Genomic DNA, 24,292 nt, shown 5'->3' with positions numbered 1-24,292 from the left:
AGCACCAATTCTCCTAGGTACACCTGGACACAGTTTTTTCTTGGTTGTTGGCAGATAGGATGTTCCAAGCTTCTTGGAGTATTTGCCATAGTTCTACTATTTAGTCTGGTTAGGCTGTCTCAATTGCTTCTGTCTCTTTATGTAATCTCAGACTGACTCAATGTTCAGTTGGGGTCTTTGTGGGGGCCATGACATCTGTTGCAGGGCTCCCTGTTCTTCTATTCTAATCTTTTCTATTTGCAAAAGTAATGTTTGGGAGTCTAACATTTATATTTCCTATTGACACACTAAAGCTGAAGATATAAATAACCATCTTAAGACAAATATTTTGTGAAACATCTTATGTGCCTAAGACTTCTCCACAGTACTGTATACACTACCGGTCAAAAGTTTTGAAACACATTTTTTATTTTTTTCACATTTTAGAATAATAGTAAAGTTATCAAAACTATGGAATAACATAAATGGAACTATGGGAATTATGATGTGACTATAAAAATCCAAAATAAATCAAAACTGTGTTATATTTTAGCATCTTCAAAGTAGTCACCCTTTGCCTAGAATTTGCAGACATGTACTCTTGACATTTTCTCAACCAACTTCTTGAGGTATCATCCTGGGATGCTTTTTAAACAGTATTGAAGGAGTTCCCATCTATGTTGGGCACTTATTGGCTGCTTTTCTGTATTATTTGGTCCAAGTCATCAATTTCAAAAACTTTTTTAGTTTAATAAAATTTTAGACTTATAATGAAATAAATTAATATGGTGGCACAATTATATTTTTTTCTACAAAACTAATTTCAAACATTTAAGCATACGCCTTCAGATCAAAAGATTTTTAAGATCATGAGAAACATTTCAGTCAAGTGTTTCAAAACTTTTGACCGGTAGTGTATGTAATAGTATTGTTTAATATATATTTTATTATGCTAAATATATAACTCATGTAGAATAATGTATATATCTGTACTTATTTTTTTATTCTGTATACTAATATTAACATTAGTTTTAGTTAAAATATGCTTTCAAACACAAAGTTATCCATTACTTCCTCCAATGCCAAATTATTTTGAGGAATAAAATGCTTTAGTGAAAACACAGTGTGAAGGATCTTTTGCCATATATTTTTCATCATGATTCAGGATTCACCTGCTTGCTTTCTCATGCTTTGAATCCATCTTTGCAAAGTGTCTCTTTAGCAGCTCCCTCCGCTCTCTCTCTAGTTTTTATTTTTTATTTTATTTTTACGGTGTGCAACATACAATTTGAACACAATATGCACAACAAATTGTGATGTGCAGACCTGGAGTTATTTAACATTATGCAGATTCCTTGGTTACCTAATAATTATCACTGTCTTCACTGTTATTTATATTTACAGGACTGTTTACAGACCTTAAACACACACACACACACACACACATATATATATATATATATATATATACAAAAACAAATTCTTGATTTTGGAAAATAAGTTCATGTTCATGCATTGCAAATTAATTGCTATCCCCTCACAACTACTCTGTGGCACAAAGAACAAAATGCAATATTTAACCACATGGTGGCGCCAAACACATTATGGAAGGTGTAGGTTGATTATCAGTAACAAATAAGTGCAGGGAGAACAAAGTGAAATGCTTTCACATTTTCTTTGATTATGAGATTGATTAAAATGAACACGCACAATGCTTCACCAACACAAAGGCACAAAAAACATTGCAGACAAATGTTAATGCATTATCAATATATATTTTTGCTCAACCACATAAAAAACAAAAACACAATAGTGTCACTTTCTGTGCATTCAAATGTACATTTCTTTTCTGGACCTAACAGTCCCATCTTTCACAACAACAACAACAACAACAACAACAACAACAAAAATATATACGTGATTTATAATTTTTAAATCCATACCAGTACAACATTATAAGGCATGTGTTCTTAGAGCAGTTGCATTTACAGTAGATCAGCATATTACTGGGATGCAAAGAAGCACAGTTATTTTGGATCTGTACCTGCAAGCTTTAACATTCATGCGCTATTTAGTGCATAGGATCGGTAGTGCACATGGTTTTCCAAATCAGCAAAAGTTACAATAGAAAAATAAAGCTCTGTATATATAGCTTCTTTTCAAAGCACTTTAAATTTGTTCCAGTAAAAATACAGCCCGCGACAGTCAGTGTACAATTCTGTTAGGTAGTACATTCATTTCTCTATTGACAACTTATAAGGGGTCAAAGGCACAATTTATATAGTAGTAGACCAATGCTGAACAGCAAAATCAGCAGTTTTAGTCTCATGAAACCTGTCTAGAACATGTCCGGGACTTATTTCACCCCAAAATAAATATGAAATATTTTAAGAAAATTATGCCTATTTTGTGCCTTAAGATTTTTTGTAATGTGAAAAAAAAAAAAAAAAAAAAAAAAAAAAAGAAAACATTACTTAAATTGAATTTTTACATCATGATAGTTTATTATAGTTGTTATATAATAGAAAATAATTGTAGTACTGTAGTAAAAAATAACTATTACAGTAATGAGAATCACCACTGAGAATAATGGTAATAACTACAATAAAAGTAATACAAAATAAAAATAAAAACATGTAAATAAAGTTGAATGGTCTTAAAAATAGGCTTTTTTTGCATTATGCAAATATAATTTATTATATTTAATTTTTGTGGTTTTGGGGTTACCTGGACATTTTTTTGAGATGCACCCATTCAGTAAGCATTTTTCTAACAACAAAACAAAACAAACAAAAAATAAAGCCCCCAAACATTCATTTAACAACATTTCTACAGGATGTACTTGCAAAATCTACTAGCAGGTTGAAAGTTATTGACAACTGTTGCCTACTGCACAAAAATCAACAGCCTGCTTTTACACTACATGCATGTCTATAGTCTGAGCTAACCGATACAATCAACTCTTGGCGAGGTCTTCATTTAAGGCAAGTTTCCACTTCTGACACCCAGCCAAGAGTGGATTACAGTGCCCGATGATATAACGCAGACCCTGCTGGAATTCAAAAGAAGATTTCCTCCCCAGGCCTGATTTAGCACTGACAATGAGGGATTTCAAAACCAGCAGCACGACCAGGCAAACATGCCCAGCATTCAGAGCAGTGTGTACAGTGTAGCGGCAGATTTTGAGGGCTGGCCCACCATAAACATTTGTGCTTTAGGATCATATATCCATTACAGCAGCAGATATTGTTCAGGGCACTACCCAGTTTCAACACTTAAAAGAAGATCTAAAATGCATCTTGGTGCTTCCAGCTGTCCTTTTCTATGCACGGTCAGGATCAGGAACTCTGTCTGGAGCAGTCGGTACTCCAATTGGAAAGTTTCTTTTATGTCTCTTACACCTTCAAAATGTCTTTTGTCTTGTCATTCAGTCACACTGTACCTCCTGTGTCCTCCTGCGGGACAAATCAAATGAATGAAAAATTAAATTGCAAAAACAAATAAATCAGTCAATCTGTTCTTTTAAGATCTCATAATGTTTTTTAGCTACATCACAAATGTTTAAAAACATACTAAAGAAAGACGTTTCAATAAATCATTAATTGCAGACACAAATAACTATATACAGTAAAGCTGTAACAGAGTAACAGGGCTCCCACACTTTTTGACCAATTAACTTCCATGACTACTGGATAAGAATTTTTATGTCTTACGTAAGTAGGTAGGTAGGTCGGTACTTTAAGAAGGTTGGAATGCTGTTACAATTATGTCAATGTAAACTTTTTATTTTGCCTTTAAAGGGATAGTTCACCCCAAAATGAGAATTCTCTCATCATTCACTCACCCTCATGCCATCCCAGATGTGTATGACTTTCTTTCTTCACCAGAACACATTTGAAGAAAAATAGAAAAAAATCTTAGCTCAGTACATCCTTAAAATGCAAGTGGATGGTGACCAGACCGTAATGTCTTCTAAAGCGATACGATGGCTTTTGGTGTGAAAAAGATCAATAATTAAGAACTTTTTAACTATAAAGCATCACTTTCGGTCAGCAGCAGTATGCCCGTGTGATGCAATCGCGTTGGCATGTTCACATAAGAACTGACGCATGTGTGACACACTTGGAAGAGCAGTGCTGTTTACAGCTGAGTAGGAGGAATGCTGTACAGAAGCTTTGTTGGTTTTGGTTTAGATCTGTATTTGTATCTGTTTGTTTACTCACAATGGTGCATTTGTGTGCTTATCCTGGATGCCTAAACCGAGAGGAGAACGTGAGATTAGGTCTATAACATGCCAATGCGAATACCTCACAAGAGAGACTGCGTGAACTCTGCCCTCTCGTGAATGCATATACAGTACTGCTGCTGACCGGAACTGATGGTTTATAGTTAAAAAGTACTTACATTTTGATACTTTTTCTGCACTAAAAGCGATCATATCACTTTAGAAGACATTAATTTAACAGATGGAATCGTATTGATTATGTGTATGCTGACTGTCTGCGATTTTTGTACATTCAAAAGTCTGATCACCATCCATTTGCATTTTAAGGAACTACTGAGCTGAGATATTTTTCTTCAAATGTGTTCTGCTGAAGAAAGTCATACACACCTGGAATGGCATGAGGGTGAGTAAATACTGAGAGAATTTTCATTTTTGGGTGAACTATCCCTTTAAAAGAGCATTGCTTATAGCTCAAGACATTAAAATTACCATGCCAAACAGCATCTGATAGATGCAAATTTTTTTATGCAGTTTCCCAGCAGTCTTTAGAAGGGCACAAAGGGCACATTCCACATTTCAATCAATACTCAAACAGACAGCCACTTTGCCTCATATTGATTTTTATTGCTATCAACACATTGTGTCAGGTCAACTCACAGTCATATACAGTATAAGCTGTCTGCACAATACAAAATAATTTTAGTGACCTTTGTCAGGCAAATGTTTATGATGCCATCACACTGTGCTAGGGGTTGCATGACTACTGATTTTTATTAGTCGACTAGTCGAGCACATTAGTCGAGTTGAACGCGTAGTAGTTTGACAATGGTCTGAGCGTTGTTCTGTATGTGAATGGATCAGATGAAATAAACATCAATCATAATGTTATCTCCTTGTAAGCACATTTTTATAAGAAGTGTGCCAAAATAGGTCAGCATTAGTCAAACTGTAATATAGCTAAGTTAACATAAGTGTCTGAACACATTTTGCTTAGCTTGAACTACCTGTAACTGCAGGCTGTTCCCCATTCTCTTGCAGTCACTCACAGATGGTTTCGGGCGGACACAGGATCTAGTGTGTAGACAACAATGGGGATGCATTCCGTCATGTCAATGGGCGTTTTTCTAAACCGTTGCCGAATCCAAGTCAGATGTCCCAACAAACAAAGGATGTTTTCATGTCATTAGACACCAACTTTAAGTGCTTTTCTAACTGTCACCGAATCATGTTCCTGAAGGAGCGAACAGCATCCAGGTCAGCATAACACTAGTATTTCGGTTATATTTGAAGGCCAATTTGCATATATTGCAGGATACCATAGTACTGGTGTCATCTTTATGAAAGTAGCCTATGGAATGTTCTGAACATTATCAGTGTTGATCCACTGCTATGTTTATATGCAATACATATATGAAAAATGCGTAAGATTGGGGGTGGGTAAAAATATTGTTTTCCGATGAATCGCTATCTTCATTTGAACGATCTCGATATAGATTCTTAAATCCCAAGATCGATCTTTCACTCAATGCGCAACCCTCCACTGCAATGAGAGGAAATCACTCGCATTTGCAAACAAATTTCGAGCTATGCGACTAAAGTGAATATATTTGGCAACTGGCTGGTAAATGTTCAGATTTCACTCACCAGTAATTGTGTAGTTTATTCCTGAAGTGTTCAGCAGCGAGATCCTTTCACAGCATGTTGAGAGTAAAAGTTGTTCTGTGTAACGTGTGTCCAAAGACGAGATCCACGCGACCCATTTGTCATTAAATACTGTCTCTTTTAATACCCTTTCTGTTCTTTACAGTCAGTTGTTGATCAAAAACAACTACAAAAAACATTTCATTCTAATCATGCATCACACAGATGAGATAAAGCCATTAGAGTCCTCTCTAACATTTAAAGGCACTGTTTACAGAAATGTACAAAACCAAGTTTTTTGTTAAAGTGACAGTACCGGATTTAGTATGTGTTCAACAAATCAATGTAAATACTTGTAAATAGTCCAAATTATGCAATTTAACAAATATGTAACAAAAATAGTATATTAAATATAATATCTTATTTATTGATTGAATACATTTTGAATACCCGATGTATTTCCGACAGACACATTTGATCAATCACGTAGTGAGCATCTTCGACTTAGTTGACTTCCAGTGTCGACTATGTTAGTTGAAGTCGACTAGTCTATGCAACCTCTACACTGTGCTTCATTCAACACATTCAGAACAATCAGATTGCAGCATCTATGACTGTACCTGTGCTTAGGGGGTCAGAGAGGGACACTTATGTGGAAGATGTCCAGGGAAGGAAAGGTGGGTCTGGGGAAGAGTGGAGTAGAGAGAAGGAAAGGTGAAATGGAAGGTGGGATTAGGAATTCTGTGCGTCTATACCTGCGGGGGTGAGTACCAACGCCTGCAGGATGTCAGACAAAGAGATTATTCCCTCAATACTGGAGTTATCATCCACCACCACCAGCCTGTGCACCTGCAGGACAGACAAGTTTTGCGCAATAAGTCAAACCAAAATCCAAAAGCAGAAATTAACCAGTTAGCTCTGCGTGTACAGGACAATCCTGGGTATTTTTAACCGAACGTCTATGGATAACATTTGTTGCATGTTGTTGATTATCAAAGATAATAATTTGGAGTTGTACTTCAGTTTGCAAAAGCAAGTAGTACACTTGCAATGAAAGCCTAACAGGCAAGCAGGCCTAAGATTTTAAAAACAAGAATGTGCTTGTATTTTTGCTAAAACACTTTTTCATTCCTCAGTAAAAAAAAAAAATAGTTACTTGAGCTGTAAATTGTCTGAATCATCCTTTTTGAGGTAGGACAACTTCTGAAGGTGGATGAACTTCTGGTTAGGTTCACATTGAAAAGTTGTTTCTTCCTGGCATCCTTGTGCAAATACCAACTAAAAGTAACTGGTTTTACTTATAACAGCTGCTCATGACATGAGTTTGGATGTAACTTGGAATAGACAGTGTTGGAAAGCAGTTTTATCACACCATGCTAACACTTGTAATGTGTAAGTGAGCCCGTTTATATGCATATCAATATGCTGAGAACTCCCAAAAATCTGCTTATTTAAAAGAAATCAGACAAAACAAGCAAACCGTGTTTACATGAGATTTTAAATAATCGAGTTTTTCTCCGCTTTTGAAATCGTCGTGGTTACTGGTGTAACCTCCGTTCCCTGATGGAGGGAACGAGACGTTGGTGTCGATGTAGTGACACTAGGGGTCACTCTTGGGAGCCCGAGACACCTCTGGTCTTTGATAAAAGGCCAATGAAAATTGGCGAGTGGTATTTGCCTCTCCCCCGAACATACGGGTATAAAAGGAGCTGGTATGCAACCACTCATTCAGGTTTTACGCTGAGGAGCCGATATAAGGTCCGGCCATTTCAGCGGGTAGTTCAGCGTTGTGGCAGGAGGGACCAACGTCTCGTTCCCTCCATCAGGGAACGGAGGTTACACCAGTAACCACGACGTTCCCTATCTGTCACTCACTCGACGTTGGTGTCGATGTAGTGACACTAGGGGTCCCTATACAAAACGCCACAAGGCTGAACTGTGTTACGTGAACTGGCGGTGTGTGGTGGGCAGACTTGCTGTGTGCCTCATAGCCAGCGCACCAGGTCGCCACGTAACCTCCCCCAACACAATTATGAGTGTCAAACGGCCCTTTTTGGGGACAAGTCGACTACCCAGAGATAGAGACAGGCTTAACGCAGTCATGGCCTCTTTCCCCTTCTCTTTTTCCACTCCCTAAAAAAGAAGGGGGATTATCTGACTGGGCCGCCAGGTCTAGTCGGGGGGTGTCCCTCCCAAGGGGAGGACACCGCGGAGACCACACCTCGCCCCAAGAGAGGGGGGGATATTTAAGTGGAAGAATACATCACATGGTCTTTCCAACCATGTGGAGAGCCTTCAAGGTAGATCCTGCCCAATGGGGGAGGAGTTACTACAACATGGAGACTGAGGGGCTCTGCCCAAGGAAGACGCAGTTTGCCAACAGGGAAACGAACTAGCGGAAGATATAGATCGCATGGGGTTCGCCTTACAGGGAACCGCCACATGCGGAGCACCTACCCCAGAACTGGGCTCTTAGTTAGCGCGTGTACTGGGCCGGCAGCGAGTCTCTCGGAAAACTCGACTGCCACAGGGCTCGGAGGAAGTCAACCAGGGAACAACTTTTGTGAACACTACTGGGAATTAACAGCACACGTCTTCAGCTCAAAAGGAGGTGGAAGGCGCTATGTGCAAGCGATACACCCAGCCGGCTATCCCGGGCTTATCCGCTTGTGTTGCGTGCCACTACCTGGGACCAAACTGGTTCCACCCGGAGGTTGTAGAACCTTGCAAAGGTGTTGGGTGTTGCCCAGCCCGCTGCTCTGCAATGTCTGTTAGAGAGGCACCTCTGGCCAGGGCCCAAGAAGCCGCTACACCACGGGTAGAATGGGCTCGTAGCCCTACCGGGGGCGGCATGTTTTGGGCGAGACATGCCATTGTTATGGCGTCAATGAGCCAGTGGGCGATCCTCTGCTTGGAGACAGCGCTTCCTTTCCGCTGTGCACCAAAGCAGACAAAGAGCTGCTCAGAGATTCTAAAGCTCTGCGTGCGATCCAAATAGATGCGTAAAGCGCGCACCGGACACAGCAACGACAGGGCTAGGTCTGCCTCCTCCTGGGGCAGCGCTTGCAGGTTCACCACCTGGTCTCTAAAAGGAGTGGTGGGAACCTTGGGCACATAGCCCGGTCGGGGGTCTCAGGATCACGTGAGAATAGCCCGGACCGAACTCCAGGCATGTTTCGCTGACAGAGAACGCTTGCAGGTCACCTACCCTCTTGATGGAAGTGAGCGCAGTCAGGAGGGCAGTCTTCAAGGAGAGTGCCTTAAGCCCGGCTGACTGCAAAACTCAAAGGGGGCTCTCTGTAGACCCTGAAAAACTACAGAGGCCCGATGAGGGAACAAGGCGTGGCCTGGAGAGATTCAGCCTCCTGGCGCCTCTTAGGAACCTGATGATCAGATCATGCTTCCCTAAGGACTTACCGTCGACTGCGTCATGGTGTGCTGCTATGGCAGCAACGTACACCTTCAAGGTGGAAGGGGACAGCCTCCCTTCCAACCTCTCTTGCAGGAAGGAAAGCACTGATCTGACTGCGCACCTCTGGGGGTCTTCCTGATGGGAAGAACACCACTTAGCGAACAGACACCACTTAAAGGCATACAGGCGCCTCGTAGAGGGAGCCCTAGCCTGAGTGAACGTGTCTACCACCGCAGGTGGGAGACAGCTTAGGTCTTCCACGTCCCGTCCAGGGGCCAGACATGGAGATTCCAGAGGTCTGGGCGCGGGTGCCGGATGGTGCCCCTTCCCTGAGAAAGAAGGGCCTTTCTCAGGGGAATTTGCCCGGGGGGAGCTGTCACGAGGAGCGTGAGGTCCGAGCACCACGTCTGGGCGGGCCAGTAGGGTGCTTACCAGGACGACCTTCTCCTCGTCCTCCCTGACCTTGCACAGGGTCTGTGCGAGCAGGCTCACTGGGGAAAACGCATATTTGCGAATGCCAGGGGACCAGCTGTGTGCCAGCGCGTCTATGCCGAGGAAGACCTCGGTGAGGGCGTACCAGAGCGGGCAGTGGGAGGATTCTTGGGAGGCGAACAGGTGCACCTGTGCCTGACTGAATCGACTCCAAATCAGCTGGACCACCTGAAGGTGGAGTCTCCACTCTCCCTTGAGGGTAACCTGTTGTTACGGCGCGTCCGCCGAAGTGTTGAGGTTGCCCGGGATGTGAGTGGCTTGCAGCGACTTGGTGCTGCTAACTCCTTTGGAGGAGACGGCGGGCGAGTTATGACATACAGCGGGAGCGCAGACCGCCTTGGTGGTTGACATATGCTACCGCTGCCGTGCTGTCTGTCCGAACTAGCACGTGCTTTCCCTGGATCAACGGCCGGAACCTCCGCAGGGCGAGCAGAATTGCCAGTAACTCGAGGCAGTTGATGTGCCAACGCAGCTGCGGACCCGTCTAGAGGCCGGCGGCTGCGTGCCCGTTGCCAACAGTGCCCCAGCCCATTTTAGAGGCGTCTGTTGTGACCACGACGCGCCTGGAGACCAGTTCTAGCGGAACACCTGCTCGTGGAAACGAGAGGTCGGTCCAAGGGCTGAAAAGACGGTGACAGACCGACGTAATGGCCACGCGGTGTGTCCCGTGGCGCCATGCCCGTCTCGGGACTCGAGTCTGGAGCCAGTGCTGAAGCGGCCTCATATGCATCAACCCGAGCGGGGTGGCCACCGCCGAGGACGCCATATGCCCCAGGAGCCTCTGAAAATGTTTCAGTGGAACCGCTGTTTTCTGTTTGAACGCCTTCAAACAGGCCAGCACCGACTGGGCGCGCTCGTTCGTAAGGTGCGCCGTCAAGGAGACTGAGTCCAACTCCAAACCAAGAAAAGAGATGCTCTGAACCGGGAGGAGCTTGCTCTTTTCCCAGCTGACCCGAAGCCCTAGTCGGCTGAGGTGTGAGAGCACCAGGTCCCTGTGTGCGCATAACCCATCTCGAGAGTGAGCTAGGATTAGCCAGTCGTCGAGATAGTTGAGAATGCGAATGCCCACCTCCCTTAACGGGGCAAGGGCAGCCTCTGCGATCTTCGTAAAGATGCGAGGAGACAGGGACAGGCCGAAAGGGAGGACTTGTACTGATACGCCTGACCCTCGAACGCAAACCGCAGGAAGGGTCTGTGTTGAGGAAGGATCGAGACGTGAAAGTACGCATCCTTCGGGTCTACCGCCGCGAACCAATCTTGATGCCGGACGCTCACTAGAATGCGTCTTTGCGTCAGCATCTTGAACGGGAGTCTGTGTAAGGCCCGGTTCAGTACTCGCAGGTCCAAGATTGGCCGCAACCCACCGCCTTTTTTCGGTACAATGAAGTAGGGGCTGTAAAACCCCTTCATCTCGGCTGGAGGGACAGGTTCTATCACGTCCTTCCGTAGGAGGGTAGCGATCTCCGCGCAAGGTAGTAGCGTTTCCATCTTTCACCAAGGTGAAGTGGACATCGCTGGACCTGGGCGGATGCCCAGCGAAGTGAATCGTGCAGCCGAGTCGGACGGTCCGGACCAGCCCTCGCGACGGACTGGAAAGCGCAAGCCATGCATCCGAGTTCCGCGCAAGGGGGACCAAAGGGACAACGTCATCGGATGTACCGGCGGGTGGGGCCTCGCGGCAGGGCGGAGCTTGAGGTGCCACACCACATCGTGGCCGTGCTGAGTCCGAGGACATCGAAGCACTTACCTGGCTCCTTGTGACCACCCCCGGAACAGCCTGGGACTGGAGACTGTCACATCGGGGGCGGATTTGTGCCACAGCTGGGCGCTCAGGGCGGGAGACCGCCGCTGGAGCGCCAACCTGCCAAATGGAGTGGTGGACGGTGGTCGTGATGCCAGCCGTACACACCGAATATGTGACCCAGGGAACAAGGAAACCACTCTTGCGGAGCTCTTGAGTACTGCAGCCACTTGGGCATGCAGCGCAATTAAATGCAAAAGGTAACAAAAAGATCTGCTTACCAGCTCTAGAGCAGCGGGTTTCGTTGTCCCTGGGTAACCCGTCTCAGGGGCGCTTCGAAGACCTCCGTGGGTTCTTCGGTGCCGGCTGTGAGACGGGTGGCGTCGGCTTCCTGCGGTGGGCTCCACGCCGGGGCCGGGCCGGAGGGGCGGGCTGCGGCGGAGCCGGTGCAGTCACCACAGGGGGACGCCCTCGGCGATGAGTAGATGGGGTGCAGGATCTTGAGCCACGCCGGGGCAGGACAAGCCGGCTAGCATCCATCTACTGCTCTACCATCGAGAACTGCTGGGCAAAGTCCTCGACGGTGTCGCCGAATAGGCCCGCCTGGGAAATGGGGGCAGCAAGGAATCGTGTCCTGTCGGCCTCACCCATCTCGACCAGGTTGAGCCAAAGGTGGCGCTCCTGGACCACTAGTGTGGCCATCGTCCGCCCGAGAGACCGCGCCGTGACCTCCGTCGCTCGGAGAGCGAGGTCGGTCGCCGAGCGCAGTTCCTGCATCAATCCCAGGGCGGAACTACCCTCGTGCAGTTCCTTTAGCGCCTTGGCGGACTTACAGGAGAGCCATGGCGTGCAGGGTGGAGGCGGCTTGTCCAGCAGCGCCGTAGGCTTTGACCATCAGAGATGACGTAAACCTACAGGCCTTGGACGGGGGCTTTGGGCACCCGCGCCAGGTGGCGGCGCTCTGCGGGCATAGGTGCACCGCAAGCGCCTTTATCCACCGGGGGATTGCCGAATAACCCTTGGCCGCCCCACCATCGAGGGTAGTGAGAGCGGGGAAGCTGAAAAGATCGGGACCAGGCAGTAAAAGGTGCCTCCCGCGACCTTGTCAGCTCTTCATGCACTTCCGGGAAGAAAGGAACGGGGCGGGGCGTGACTTTGAGCGGCGCCGCAAGCCCAGGAACCGGTGAAATCCACTCTAACCGACGCTCGCGGCTGTCCGGGAAAGCATGTCGTCATCCCCGCGTCAGCCTGTGACTGGGCGATCGACCCCGAAGGGAGGAGCCCAGCTGAGGCTTCCGACTGGACGAGCCCGCTCTCCGATGCTGCGCTTGAGAGCTCATCACTTTCGCGGGCTCCGAATAAGAGGTCGAACTCGCCGTGAGACGAGCCGGCGGACTCACCCGGAAGCCCGATCGGGGCAGACGAGCGTGCTGGGGAATGGGAGGCCCGCAGGGGGATACCCGGTGGAGGCGGTCCCACTGGGGTCCCCAAATCGCCCCCAGTGCTAGCCGCGCTGGCCTCAAACCCGTGGGTAAAAGGACCGAGGTGGGAGCCTCTGGGGTGGCTCGCTACCTTACGAAGGCGAGCCGCGACCGCGACGTTGCCATGGACACGTTCTCGCAATGAGAATGTGACCATCCACGAACGCTGTCTCCGTGTGAGCAGTGCCCAGACACGAAAGACAGTGATCGTGACCGTTAGAAGGCAAGAGATAACGAGCACAACCAGGAATAACACACAATCGGAAAAGCATCTTTAAAAAGACGCGTCTTTAAAAAGACGTTCCGTGTGTGCGCTCTTTTAGAGAAATATATACTCTTTTAGAGGGGAAAAATGCTCTTTCAGAAAATATACTCTCTAGTTTTTCTGCCGAAGCGCCCAGGGGCATTCTCTGCAGTGCACCAGTGCAGAGGAGGGAGAAGCCGCTGAAATGCGCCGTCAGATCCAGCAGGTGAATGAACAGTAGTATTCAGCTCAGTGAGCATGACCGTTCGGCTCCGAAGAGAAAATCTGAATGAGTGGTTGCATACCAGCTCCTTTTATACCCGTATGTTCGGGGGAGTGGCATGCAAATACCACTCGCCAATTTTCATTGGCCTTTTATCAAAGACCAGAGGTGTCTCGGGCTCCCAAGAGTGACCCCTAGTGTCACTACATCGACACCAACGTCGAGTGAGTGACAGATAGGGAACAAATCATGCAGAGGCATACACAAAAAACAAACTTTGATTTGAAGCAAAAAGTATTTGAAAATCCAACAAAAAGAAAAAGGTACAAAATTGTGCACTTAACGTCTTAAATGAGGGAATGAACTACAATCCAAAGAAGCACCGCGAGTGACGTAATCGAATTGGACAAATCTAAAACTATTGATTTAAAGTTGTTTATTATAACTATGGAAAGAATATATTTTAAGTATATTGCAAAATATTCACATACACTGATCATCCACAACATTAAAACCACCGACCAAATATTGTGTAGGTCCAGAAATTCTCAAACCAGCCCGTCTGGCACCATCATGCGATTATCTAATCAGCCATTCCTGTGGCAGCAGTGCAGTGCATAAAATCATGCAGATACAGGTCAGGAGCTTCAGTTCATGTTCACATCAACCATCATAATGGGGAAAAATGTGATCTCAGTGATTTGGACCGTGGCATTATTGTTGGTGCCACATGAGCTGGTATTGAGTATTTCTGTAACTGCTGATCTCCTGGGATTTTCACACACAACAGTCTCTAGAATTTACTCAGAATGGTGCCAAAAACAAAAGACATCCAGTGAGCAGCAGTTTTGTGGATGGAAACGCCTTGTTGATGAGAGAGGTCAACAGAGAATGGACAGACTGGTTCGAACTGACAAAGTCTATGGTAGCTCAGATAACCGCTCTGTACAATTGTGGTGAGAAGAATATCATCTCAGAATGCTATTCTGTGATGTGGGTTGGCACTGTTTTGGCAGCACGAGGGGGACCTACACAATATTAGGCAGGTGGTTGTAATGTTGTGGTTGATCGGTGTATAAAGTATACAAATATATAAGTAGTTTGAGAGTGTAGGGAGTCCAGTTCAGTTGCATAATTTGCAGTGTTTAATTTAAGTTGGCGATTGCTGCAGAGCTCTTTTGCCGCACTTTGTTGGCCACGATTCTCTGATTGGTGGTTCTCTCTCAAGGATCATGGGTAGTGTAATTCTTCACCAGGAATTTCTCTATTAAACACTATTTGTTTTTTAAATGAAGTTGAAATAATGAGGACCGATGGCTTCAACAGAGGCATATACCATTTATTAACAATCTCGATGCTCGCGGTAGGTCTGTCTTTAAAGTTTTATAAGTTATTGTTAAGAATCAGTTTCCCTATGGAAAAAAATTTAATGGGATTTTTACTTCCGGAACCAGCCTGTTGCGCTCTATAAATATAAACACATTTTCTGATTATTTATACACACTGAGGGACGAGTCAAAACTATTATCTGGTGTAAAATAAAGAGCATGCCACAGAAGCGGTCCATCAACATTACGCTGAAAATAACCAGGGAATATTCCTTTAAATGAATTTCCCCTTGTGGTTACTCACTTACAGGCAGTGGAAGGGATAAGTGAAAATCATACAAGAAGAGAGAAATTAGAAATGACTGAGTAAATCACACCTCGGCTTTGACAATTCTGTCCACTATGGTCTCCAGAGTCTCGTGCCGGTAACACTTCATAACCCCCTCAAAGTACTGTGAGCGATGCAGCAGAGCCTGAGTCACGGTGATGTCCAGGTTATTGTAGGTCTTCTCAGCAGCTAGGTTCTACACAAACCCACAATACTAATGAACATAGAGCAATGCTAGAGTAACCTCTCCATACAGCCACAATGCATTATGCTACACAGAGATAACTCAGCACAGGTTTTTTACAATTTCACCCTCATAATAAATACAGTACATATAATCATAATAAATAGACTGAGTATTAAATTCCAATATGTAAACAGACTAGGGCTGCAACGGTACATGTATCCACGTCAAACCGAACAGATACAAGGCCTTCCGTATGGTACACGCAGTCACACAATTGATTACATATCTTAGCATGCGTGAAACCAATATTAAAACAACATAACGAACAACACAAACTGCGTAGAACTAAAATGAAAAAAGATTGCACGGAACCAAAACGTCCTGGTTACTTTTGTAACCTCCATTCCCTGATGGAGGGAACGATATGTTGTGTCGATGTAGTGACACTAGGGGTCACTCTTGGGAGCCCGAAACACCTCTGGTCTTTGAAAAAAAGGCCAATGAAAACTGCCGAGTGGTATTTGCATACCACTCCCCCGAACATACGGGTATAAAGGGAGCTGGTATGCAACCACTCATTCAGGTTTTGTGCTGAGGAGCCGACACAAGGTCCCTGCCATTTCAGCGGGTAGTCCAGCGTTGTGGCAGGAGGGACACAACGTCTCGTTCTCTCCATCAGGGAACGGAGGTTACGAAAGTAACCAGGACTTTCCCTATCTGTCACTCACTCGATGTTGTGTCGATGTAGTGACACTAGGGGTCCCTATACGAAATGCCACAACTAGCTGAACTGTGTTACGTGAACTGGCGGTGTGTGACGGGCAGACCACTGTGTGCCTCGTAGCCAGCGCACCAGGCCGACATGTAACCTCCCCCAACGCTGTTATGAGAGTCGAACAGCCCCTCGGGAACAAGTCGACTGCCCAAAAGATAGAGACAGGCTAGCCCAGTCGTGGCCTCTTATCCTCTTTTTTTTCTCTCCCCAAAAAAAGAGTGAAATTTGTTAACCGATTGGGGCCACAAGGTCTATGTCGGGGGATGTCACTCCCAAGGGGAAGACACCGCGGAGACCACACCCTGCCCGGGGGGGGGGGGTATTTTGAGTGGAAATACATCACATGGTCTTGCCGAGCCTTGTCGGAAGTATGTCATGTTGAGAAGTCCAATGGTAGGTCCTACGCTACGGGGGAGGAGTATCTATAAACATGGTGACTGGAGCAGAGGGGCCTCTGCTCAAGGTAGATGAAGTTTACCAACAGGGAAACTAATTAGCGGAAGATATAAGTTGCATGGGGTTACCTATGGGGAACCAACACATGCGGAGCACCTACCCCAGTACAGGGCTTAGTTAGCACATGTACTGAGCCGGCAGCAAGTTTCTCCGCAAACTTGTCTGCCACAGGGCTCGGAGGAAGTCATCCAGGGAACACAGTTAGTGAACACTACTGGGAGTCAACAGAGCACGTCTTCAGCTCAGGGGAGGTGAAAGGCGCTATGCGCAAGCAATACACCCGGCCAGCTGTCCCGGACTGACCTGCTTGTGCCTGCCACTACATGGGATGAAACCAGCTCCACCCGAAGATGAACCTCGCAAAGGTGTTGGGTGTTGCCCAGCCTGCTGCTCTGCAAATGTCTGTTAGAGAGGCGCCACTGGTCAAGGCCCAGGAGGCCGCCACACTCCTGGTAGAATGGGCTCGTAGCCCTGCCGGGGGCGGCACGTCCTGAGCGTGATATGCCATTGCTATGGTGTCAATGACACAGTGGGCAATCCTCTGCTTGGAGACAGCGCCTTTCCGCTGTCCACCAAAGCAGACAAAGAGCTGCTCAGAGACTCTAAAGCTTTGTGTGTGATCCAAATAGATGCGTAAAGCACGCACTGGACACAGCAACGTCAGGGCTGGGTCTGCCTCCTCCTGGGGCAGTGCTTGCAGGTTCACCACCTGATCCCTAAATGGGGTCCTGGGAACCTTGGGCACATAGCCCGGTCGGGGTCTCAGGATCACGTGAGAGTAGCCCGGACCTAATTCCAGGCACGTTTCACTGACAGAGAACGCTTGCAGATCTCCTACCCACTTGATGGAAGTGAGCACAGTCAGGAGGGCAGTCTTTAAAGAGAATGCCTTAAGCTCAGCTGACTGCAGGGGCTCAAAGGGGGCTCCCCGTAGACCCTGAAGAACTACAGAGAGGTCCCATGAGGGAATGAGGCGCGGTCTGGAGGGATTCAACCTCCTGGCACCTCTCAGGAACCTGATGATCAGGTCGTGCTTCCCTAAGGACTTACCGTCTACTGTGTCGTGGTGTGCCGCTATAGCAGCTACATACACCTTCAAGGTGGAAGGGAACAACCGCCCATCCAACCTCTCCTGCATGGAAGGAAAGCACCGACCCGACTGCGAATCTCTGGGGGCCTTCGCATCGGGAAGAACACCACTTAGCGAACAGATGCCACTTCAAGGCAGGTGGGGCCTCGTGGCGGGGCAGAGCCTGAGGTGCCACGTCGTGCCGTGGCTGTGCTGAGTTCAGGGACATTGAAGCACTTACCTGGCTCCTTGTGACCACCCCCAGAACAGCCTGGGATGGGGGAGGAAGAGGCTTGTCCTTGTGACCCTTGGTGTCCGTCATATCGGGGGCAGATTTGTGCCACAGCTGGGTGTGCAGGGGCGGGGAGACCGCCGCTGGAGTGCCTAACCTGCTGAAATGGCACTCTTCAGACCGCGCCTCATTCCCTCATGGGACCTCTCCCATCTCAACCAGGTTGAGCCAAAGGTGGCACTCCTGGACCACCAAGTTGGACATCACCTGCCCGAGAGACCGTGCCATGACCTTCGTCGCCCCGGAGGGCGAGGTTGGTCGCCGAGCGCAGTTCCTGCATCAATCCCGGGGCGGAACTACCCTTGTGCAGTTCCTTTAGCGCCTTGGCTTGGTGGACTTGCATGAGAGCCATGGCGTGCAGAGTGGAGGCGGCTTGTCCAGTGGCACCGTAGGCCTTGGCTGTCAGGGACGATGTAAACCTACAGGCCTTGGACGGGAGCTTCGGGCGCCCGCGCCAGGTGGCGGCGATCTGCGGGCATAGGTGCACCGGGAGCACCTAATCCACCAGGGGGATCGCCAAATACCCCTTGGCTGCCCCACCATCGAGGGTTGTGAGTGCGGGGGAGCTGAAAGATTGGGCCTGGGCAGTAAAAGGTGCCTCCCACAACCTTGTCAGCTCCTCATGCACTTCCGGGAAGAAAGAAACTGGGGCGGGGCATGGCTGTGAGTGGCTCAGGGGAGAGCAGAGGGTTCCACTCTAGCCCGATGCTCGCGGCTGCCCGGGAAACCATGTCCGTCATCTCCGTGTCAGTCTGTGACTGGGCGACCGTATCCGAGGGGGGGAGCCCAGCTGAGGCTTCCGCGTCTGACTGGACGACCCCGCTCTCCAATGCTGTGCTCGAGAGCTCACCACCTTCACGGGCTCTGAACAAGAGGTCGAACTCGCCGTGAGACGAGCCGGCGGACTCATCCGGAAGCCCGATCGGGGCAGACGAGCATGCTGGGGAATGGGAGGTCCGTGGGGGGATACCCGGCCATTGAGGTCCCCAAATTGCCCCCAGTGCTAGCCGCGCTGGCCTCCTACCCATAGGTAGAAGGACCGGGGCGGGGAGCCACTGGGGTGGCTTGCTTTCTTACGAAGGCAAGCCACGACCGCAACATTGTCATGACATGGTCATGTTCTTGCAATGAGTAAATGACCCATCCATGAACGCTGTCTCCGCGTGGGTAGCGCCCAGTCACGAAAGACAGCAATCGTGACCGTCAGAAGGCAAGACATAACGACCGCAACAAGGAATATCACAAAAACGGGAAGGCATCTTTAAAAAGACGTTCCGTGTGTGCCGCTCTTTTAGAGAAATATGCTCTTTTTTTTTCAGAATATACTCTTATTTCTGCCGAAGTGCCCAGGGGCATTTTCTGCAGTGCACCAGTGCAGAGGGGGAGAAGCCGCTGAAATGCGCCGTCAGATCCAGCAGAAGTGAATGAACAGCCATTAGAATTCAGCTCAGTGAGCATTGACCGTTCGGCTCCAAAGAGAAAATCTGAATGAGTGGCTGCATACCAGCTCCTTTTATACCCGTATGTTCGGGGCAGTGGTATGCAAATACCACTCGCCAATTTTCATTGGCCTTTTTTCAAAGACCAGAGGTGTTTCGGGCTCCCAAGAGTGACCCCTAGTGTCACAACATCGACACAACATCGAGTGAGTGACAGATAGGGAACTTAAGTGCCACACGTTACCCTAGAAACTGTGGATCAGATAAATGCATGTGAAGTCTATACTAGCTAGCTCGCTATTTTCTCAACTGTGATGGAACTAAACAAAATATAAATTTGTCGGACTTAAATAAGACAGAGATTGAAGACCCACTGCCTTCTCTAAAATCTGTTGTTTGGGGCATTATGGTTTTGCAGTAAACTACTGTACAGTATTACTGGGCAACGAGTAGTGAACAGGACGAAGGCTGTGTGTCGGCTCTGTTTCACTGAAGTCGGGTATGTCTTGCACATCTATCATGATGACTCATTTGTGACGACATCATCCACATGTCTCTTGAGTTTACTGGAGCAAAGCATAAACAGCCTGTGCAAGTTAGTCTCTCCACAGCGTTCAAGCAGCCTCTCGCTGCAAGCTCTGACAGAGCTAAAGCGATAACGAACGCCATACGAATATTTATTGCTGCAGATATGCGACCATACTCGTCAACAACATAGGATTTAAGCATCTGCTTAACGTGCTTGAGCCCCATTATAAAGTTCCTACAAGAACGCATTTAAGCAATTCTGTAGTGTCTGCTCTAAACAAGCACGTGCTGTAATTGTCCACGCATTGCCCTCTCTGGAGGATATTCTGATTTTCCTGAAAGAAAATTTAAAATTACAAGTGGTGAGCTGAATGGCAAAAGACACAGAAATCTGCACTGCTTAATTTTGTTACAATTATTATAATTGCACTTTTTGTTTACTTTTATTATTTATGTTTTTTACAATGTGAATATAAGAGGCTCTTAAGTTTTGTATTGTAATTTCGAAATACAGTACGCATAGTGCAGTCATGTATAAATGAGCCTTCACAATATTAAGAATAAAAATAAGAATTGTTGCCCATCAGCCACTGTGTTTTCAAAATAAATAATTTAAAGAAAGATTCTTAGTTTTTCTGCACTGTACCGAAACCGTACCGAACCGTGACCCCAAAACCAAGGTACGTACCAAACCGTGAATTTTGTGTACCACTGCAGCCCTAAAACAGACCTTAAGATATATGTAATAAAATCTGATTTTATGGGTGTCACTACAAATTAAATACATTTTATTATTAAATACAAATAAATTTGCTTGCTCAACAATTTAAATTAAAGAGCTGAAATTTAAGTAATTACAAACTTACAATGACATCAAACTTGGAGTAAATGTCCACAACCTTTCCTGTGAGAAGAGAGAGATGCAAAATGAAATGTAAAAAAAGACAGTGTGACTGTACTACATTACAGATACAGTTGGAATTTGACCTGTAAATAAGTGCACAATCAACACTTTTTTCTAAAAATGGAGTCTGTAGACCAGACTTTACATGTTTTTACATTTATGGCAAAGCACAAGCTTGAATGAAGGATGGTATATGACTGGGCAGACAGGGCCTAGGACAATGTGTTGTTACCTGCAACATCCACCACAGGCAGGGCAGATATTCTCCTCTCCACAAAGATGCCCAGTGCTTTAATAATGGGTGTGTCTGGGTGAATGAAAGCTATGTTGCTGTATGTGCCAATGCCCAGTTCCTCTAGATTCTGTCTCATGAAGGCTGGTTTAGGCATCTCACACACCTATAGCATCACAACATATAGTATGAGTGCATACGAAAATGCATATCTCACCATGAAAAAGAAAAGTTTTCAGTTAATTTTTCCTATTTAGATTTCCTGACAACTAACATTTATAAAATAAAAAAAAGCATGATAATTAAATGCATTAAAAGACCAATAAGTGGAAGTGGTTCTCTGTTCCTATACTTACAAAGAGCTGCAGAAACTTGAGGATTCTCTTGTGTGTGAGGATATACAGGGCATTTCCAGTGACTGGATCGATCACTGGCAAACGATGGATCTTATTTTTGATGAGTGAGTAAACAGCATTGAATATACTAGAAAACAAAAAAAGAAAAGCGTAACAAAAAACCCCCCAAAAAATCCACTTATTTTCCACATTTAAACTGTTCAGCAAGCCCTGCTGAGAAGATAATGGTGCAGAAATTCAAACTGAGATGTCATGTGAAATAACTGCTACATTTGATTTGAGAAAAAGTGATAAAACGCTGTCAACATAAATATTATGAGGTCCATATTTCTCACCTCGCATCTGGAGATATGCTGACTAAAGGTTTAAAAGTTTCTTGCAAGTAAAGTTCTGTTGGCAAAAGCAGAAAAAAAGAATCAAAACACCTTAATGAATAATAAATGTTCATATAAGTAAATGATTAGACACGGTGACATTACAATGACTACAAGCCATGGGAATACTCTTTGCAAATAAAAATATTTACCTCTCCAAGTCTGAATTTTATGCTCCTCCAGCTCATATATTTGCACCTGAGGCATACATTAAACAGAGCGTGACTTAAAATAATGGATTTAAAATTTTGTTAAAAGTCCTACATACGTATAACCTTAAATGAACACTGCTGCTTTGTGAATAAACTGAATGCAGCAGCTCAAACTCTGGGTATATTAGGAGAAAATGCCAACAGCTTTATTCAGCTTGGGCACTTCTATTTCATTTTCTGCTATGCCTCCATGTTCAGCCATCAAACCAGTGCTGTGAAGTATGCAGCAAAATTACAAGTGAACAGCAGAACAGAAAATACTAATGCACTGTGACAAAGCATCTAATGTTATGAGGTTGTACATATTTGTAACGTGGGTGTCTTGGAGAGGAAGAGGAACAGGACACGCAGGAGTAGATTCCTTTTAATCTTTTAATTATAAACGTTGGAGTGGAAACAAACACTGGAGTGGAAAACAAACTATAAGGCTAACAATACAAAACCATGACACTTCACAATGTAGCACTTCAAGGACTCAAAGACTTAACAAAACTAGAGGGTATTTATACACTGAGAAACAAAGAGGGAATTGAAGGCAGGTGCACATGATGATGAACTGATAGGAGTGATTAGGGCAGTGAATCCTGGGAAATGGAGTCCGGGGGAAAACTTCAAAATAAGAGTTGAAGAGAATGAGGGATACAGACTGTGACATTACCCCCCCCCTTTAAAGGGCGACTCCTGTTGCCCAACGATGGATGAGGGTATGATGATGCAGAAGATGAAGGATCCAAGGATGATGATCAGGAGGCCTAGGGGGCGGCTTCAGGTCTGGGAATGGATCCAGAGGCCTGGGAGGTGGCTGCAGGGCAGGGACTGGGTCAGGAGGCCTGGGAGGTGGCTGCAGGGCTAGGTTTGGGTCAGGAGGCCTGGGAGGTGGCCACAGGGCAAGGATTGGGTTAGGAGGCCTGGGAGACAGCCACAGGGCAAGGACTGGGTTAGGAGGCAGAACCGCTGGAGGACACTCTGGGGAAGTGGGCGGAGCCATGGAAGGCTCGGGGCCGAAAGCCGTGGGATAGAGTACAGGCCGAGACTGGGTATCGACCTCCGCGGTCGAGAGCTCGGGTAGAGACTGGGGAATGACCTCCGTGGTCGTGAGCACGGGCAGAGACTGGGGAACGACCTCCGTGGTAGTGAGCACTGGCAGAGACTGGGGAACGACCTCCGTGGTCATGGACATGGGCAGAGAATGGGGAACGACCTCCGTGGTCGTGATCACTGGCAGAGACTGGGGAACGACCTCCGTGGTCATGGACATGGGCAGAGACTGGGGAATGACCTCCGTGGTCGTGAGCATGGGCAGAGATTGAGGAAGAGTCCTTTTCCTTCTCCTCCTCCTCCTCTTTTGGCCAGCAGGGAGCATGGTTACGGGGACGGTCGAGGCTACAGGCACTGGCTCTGGGACGGTCGAGGCTACAGGCACTGGTTCTGGCTCGTTAACCGTGGTCGTTACCGTTGACTGCGATAGGGCATCGACCACTGGAAACTGAAGAGGATAAGCCCCCCAAAAAAATTATTTTGGGAAATTAAATGGAGAGGAGTTACCTTGGAGATAGGGGCCATGGAAGGCGTGGAGACAGAGGCCGTGGAAGGTTGGAGGGTGTTCACTGTGGGAGGAGATTCAAAGTCCTTATCCTCCAAACCCACAGTGAATGATGAGCCGCAAAGCTGCAGAGCCACCTCCACGTGGTCGGAGATCGTCCAGTGAGGTCCCGACAGAGGCATCAGCTCTTTCAATGCACTACTCAGGCCAGCCCTGAAGAAACTCAGAGTGTGGTCATCATAGTGCACCAAATTAGCAAGATGGAGAAACTCATGTACGTGATTCTCAATTGGACGGTCCCCTTGTTTTAGGAGGATTGCTACTGTAGGTGGTAGATCCATTTGGTTGGGCTCGATGCTCGTGAGGGTCTAGACGAGTGGAAGAGGAGGATTAGAGGGATCACTGGAGTAGATGACGACGTCTGGAAGAGCAGGTAAGATTATCCGTATTTTTGTTAGGTCCGTATTCTTTGTTGTTGGTCAGTCCTTCTGTAACGTGGATGTCTTGGAGAGGAAGATGAACAGGAGACGCAGGAGTAGATTCCTTTTAATCTTTTAATTATAAACGATGGAGTGGAACCAAACACTGGAGTGGAAAACAAACTATAAGGCTAACAGGTTAACAATACAAAAACGTGACACTTCACAACGTAGCACTTCAAGGACTCAATGAGGGAATAGAAGGCAGGTGCAGATGATGATGAACTGATAGGAGTGATTAGGGCAGTGAATCCTGGGAAATGGAGTCTGGGGGAAAACTTCAAAATAAGAGTCCTTGAAGATAATGAGGGAGACAGACTGTGACAATATTTTATTTTCTGTAGTGTCTGAA

General features: G+C 46.5%; 2 protein-coding genes across 10 annotated transcripts in view; both read right to left on the bottom strand.

The window, feature by feature from the left end:
• Positions 1-1,714: 1,714 nt before the first annotated feature.
• LOC127441655 (5'-AMP-activated protein kinase subunit gamma-1-like) overlaps positions 1,715-24,292 on the bottom strand; it is a 79,546-nt gene continuing 56,968 nt past the window's right edge. For 6 of the 9 annotated variants that reach the window (XM_051699289.1, XM_051699285.1, XM_051699290.1 and 3 more), the window contains 8 exons: positions 21,859-21,904; positions 21,668-21,722; positions 21,333-21,459; positions 20,977-21,142; positions 20,707-20,744; positions 15,144-15,290; positions 6,601-6,694; positions 1,716-3,434 (listed from right to left, as the gene is read on the bottom strand). In XM_051699289.1, the coding sequence (XP_051555249.1) occupies positions 3,403-3,434; positions 6,601-6,694; positions 15,144-15,290; positions 20,707-20,744; positions 20,977-21,142; positions 21,333-21,459; positions 21,668-21,722; positions 21,859-21,904 (705 nt within the window). In that variant the 3' untranslated portion in view covers positions 1,716-3,402. Of the gene's footprint in view, positions 3,435-5,208; positions 5,329-6,465; positions 6,695-15,143; positions 15,291-20,706; positions 20,745-20,976; positions 21,143-21,332; positions 21,460-21,667; positions 21,723-21,858; positions 21,905-24,292 lie in introns of all 9 variants that reach the window. The other 3 variants (XR_007897347.1, XM_051699286.1, XR_007897346.1) reach the window with 3 other exon arrangements.
• Positions 21,911-24,290, bottom strand: LOC127441662 (uncharacterized). The gene is made up of 2 exons (XM_051699303.1): positions 22,866-24,290; positions 21,911-22,826 (listed from the first exon to the last, which is right to left on the bottom strand). The coding sequence occupies exons 1-2, from the start codon at positions 23,279-23,281 to the stop codon at positions 22,586-22,588; spliced, it is 657 nt and encodes a 218-aa protein (XP_051555263.1). The 5' UTR covers positions 23,282-24,290; the 3' UTR covers positions 21,911-22,585.

This window comes from Myxocyprinus asiaticus, chromosome 5 (assembly GCF_019703515.2).
Source record: "Myxocyprinus asiaticus isolate MX2 ecotype Aquarium Trade chromosome 5, UBuf_Myxa_2, whole genome shotgun sequence".
Classification (NCBI taxonomy): domain Eukaryota; kingdom Metazoa; phylum Chordata; class Actinopteri; order Cypriniformes; family Catostomidae; genus Myxocyprinus; species Myxocyprinus asiaticus.
Note: the sequence above shows the minus strand (reverse complement) of the source record. Positions and strands in the feature narration are given on the sequence as shown.

Coding starts and splice junctions, on each gene's coding strand:
- LOC127441662 (XM_051699303.1), bottom strand. CDS start 23,281: ATGCTCCCTGCTGGCCAAAAGAGGAGGAGGAGGAGAAGGAAAAGGACT. Junction 22,827..22,865: donor GAGTGTCCTCCAGCGGTTCT/GCCTCCTAACCC, acceptor GCTGTCTCCCAG/GCCTCCTAACCCAATCCTTG.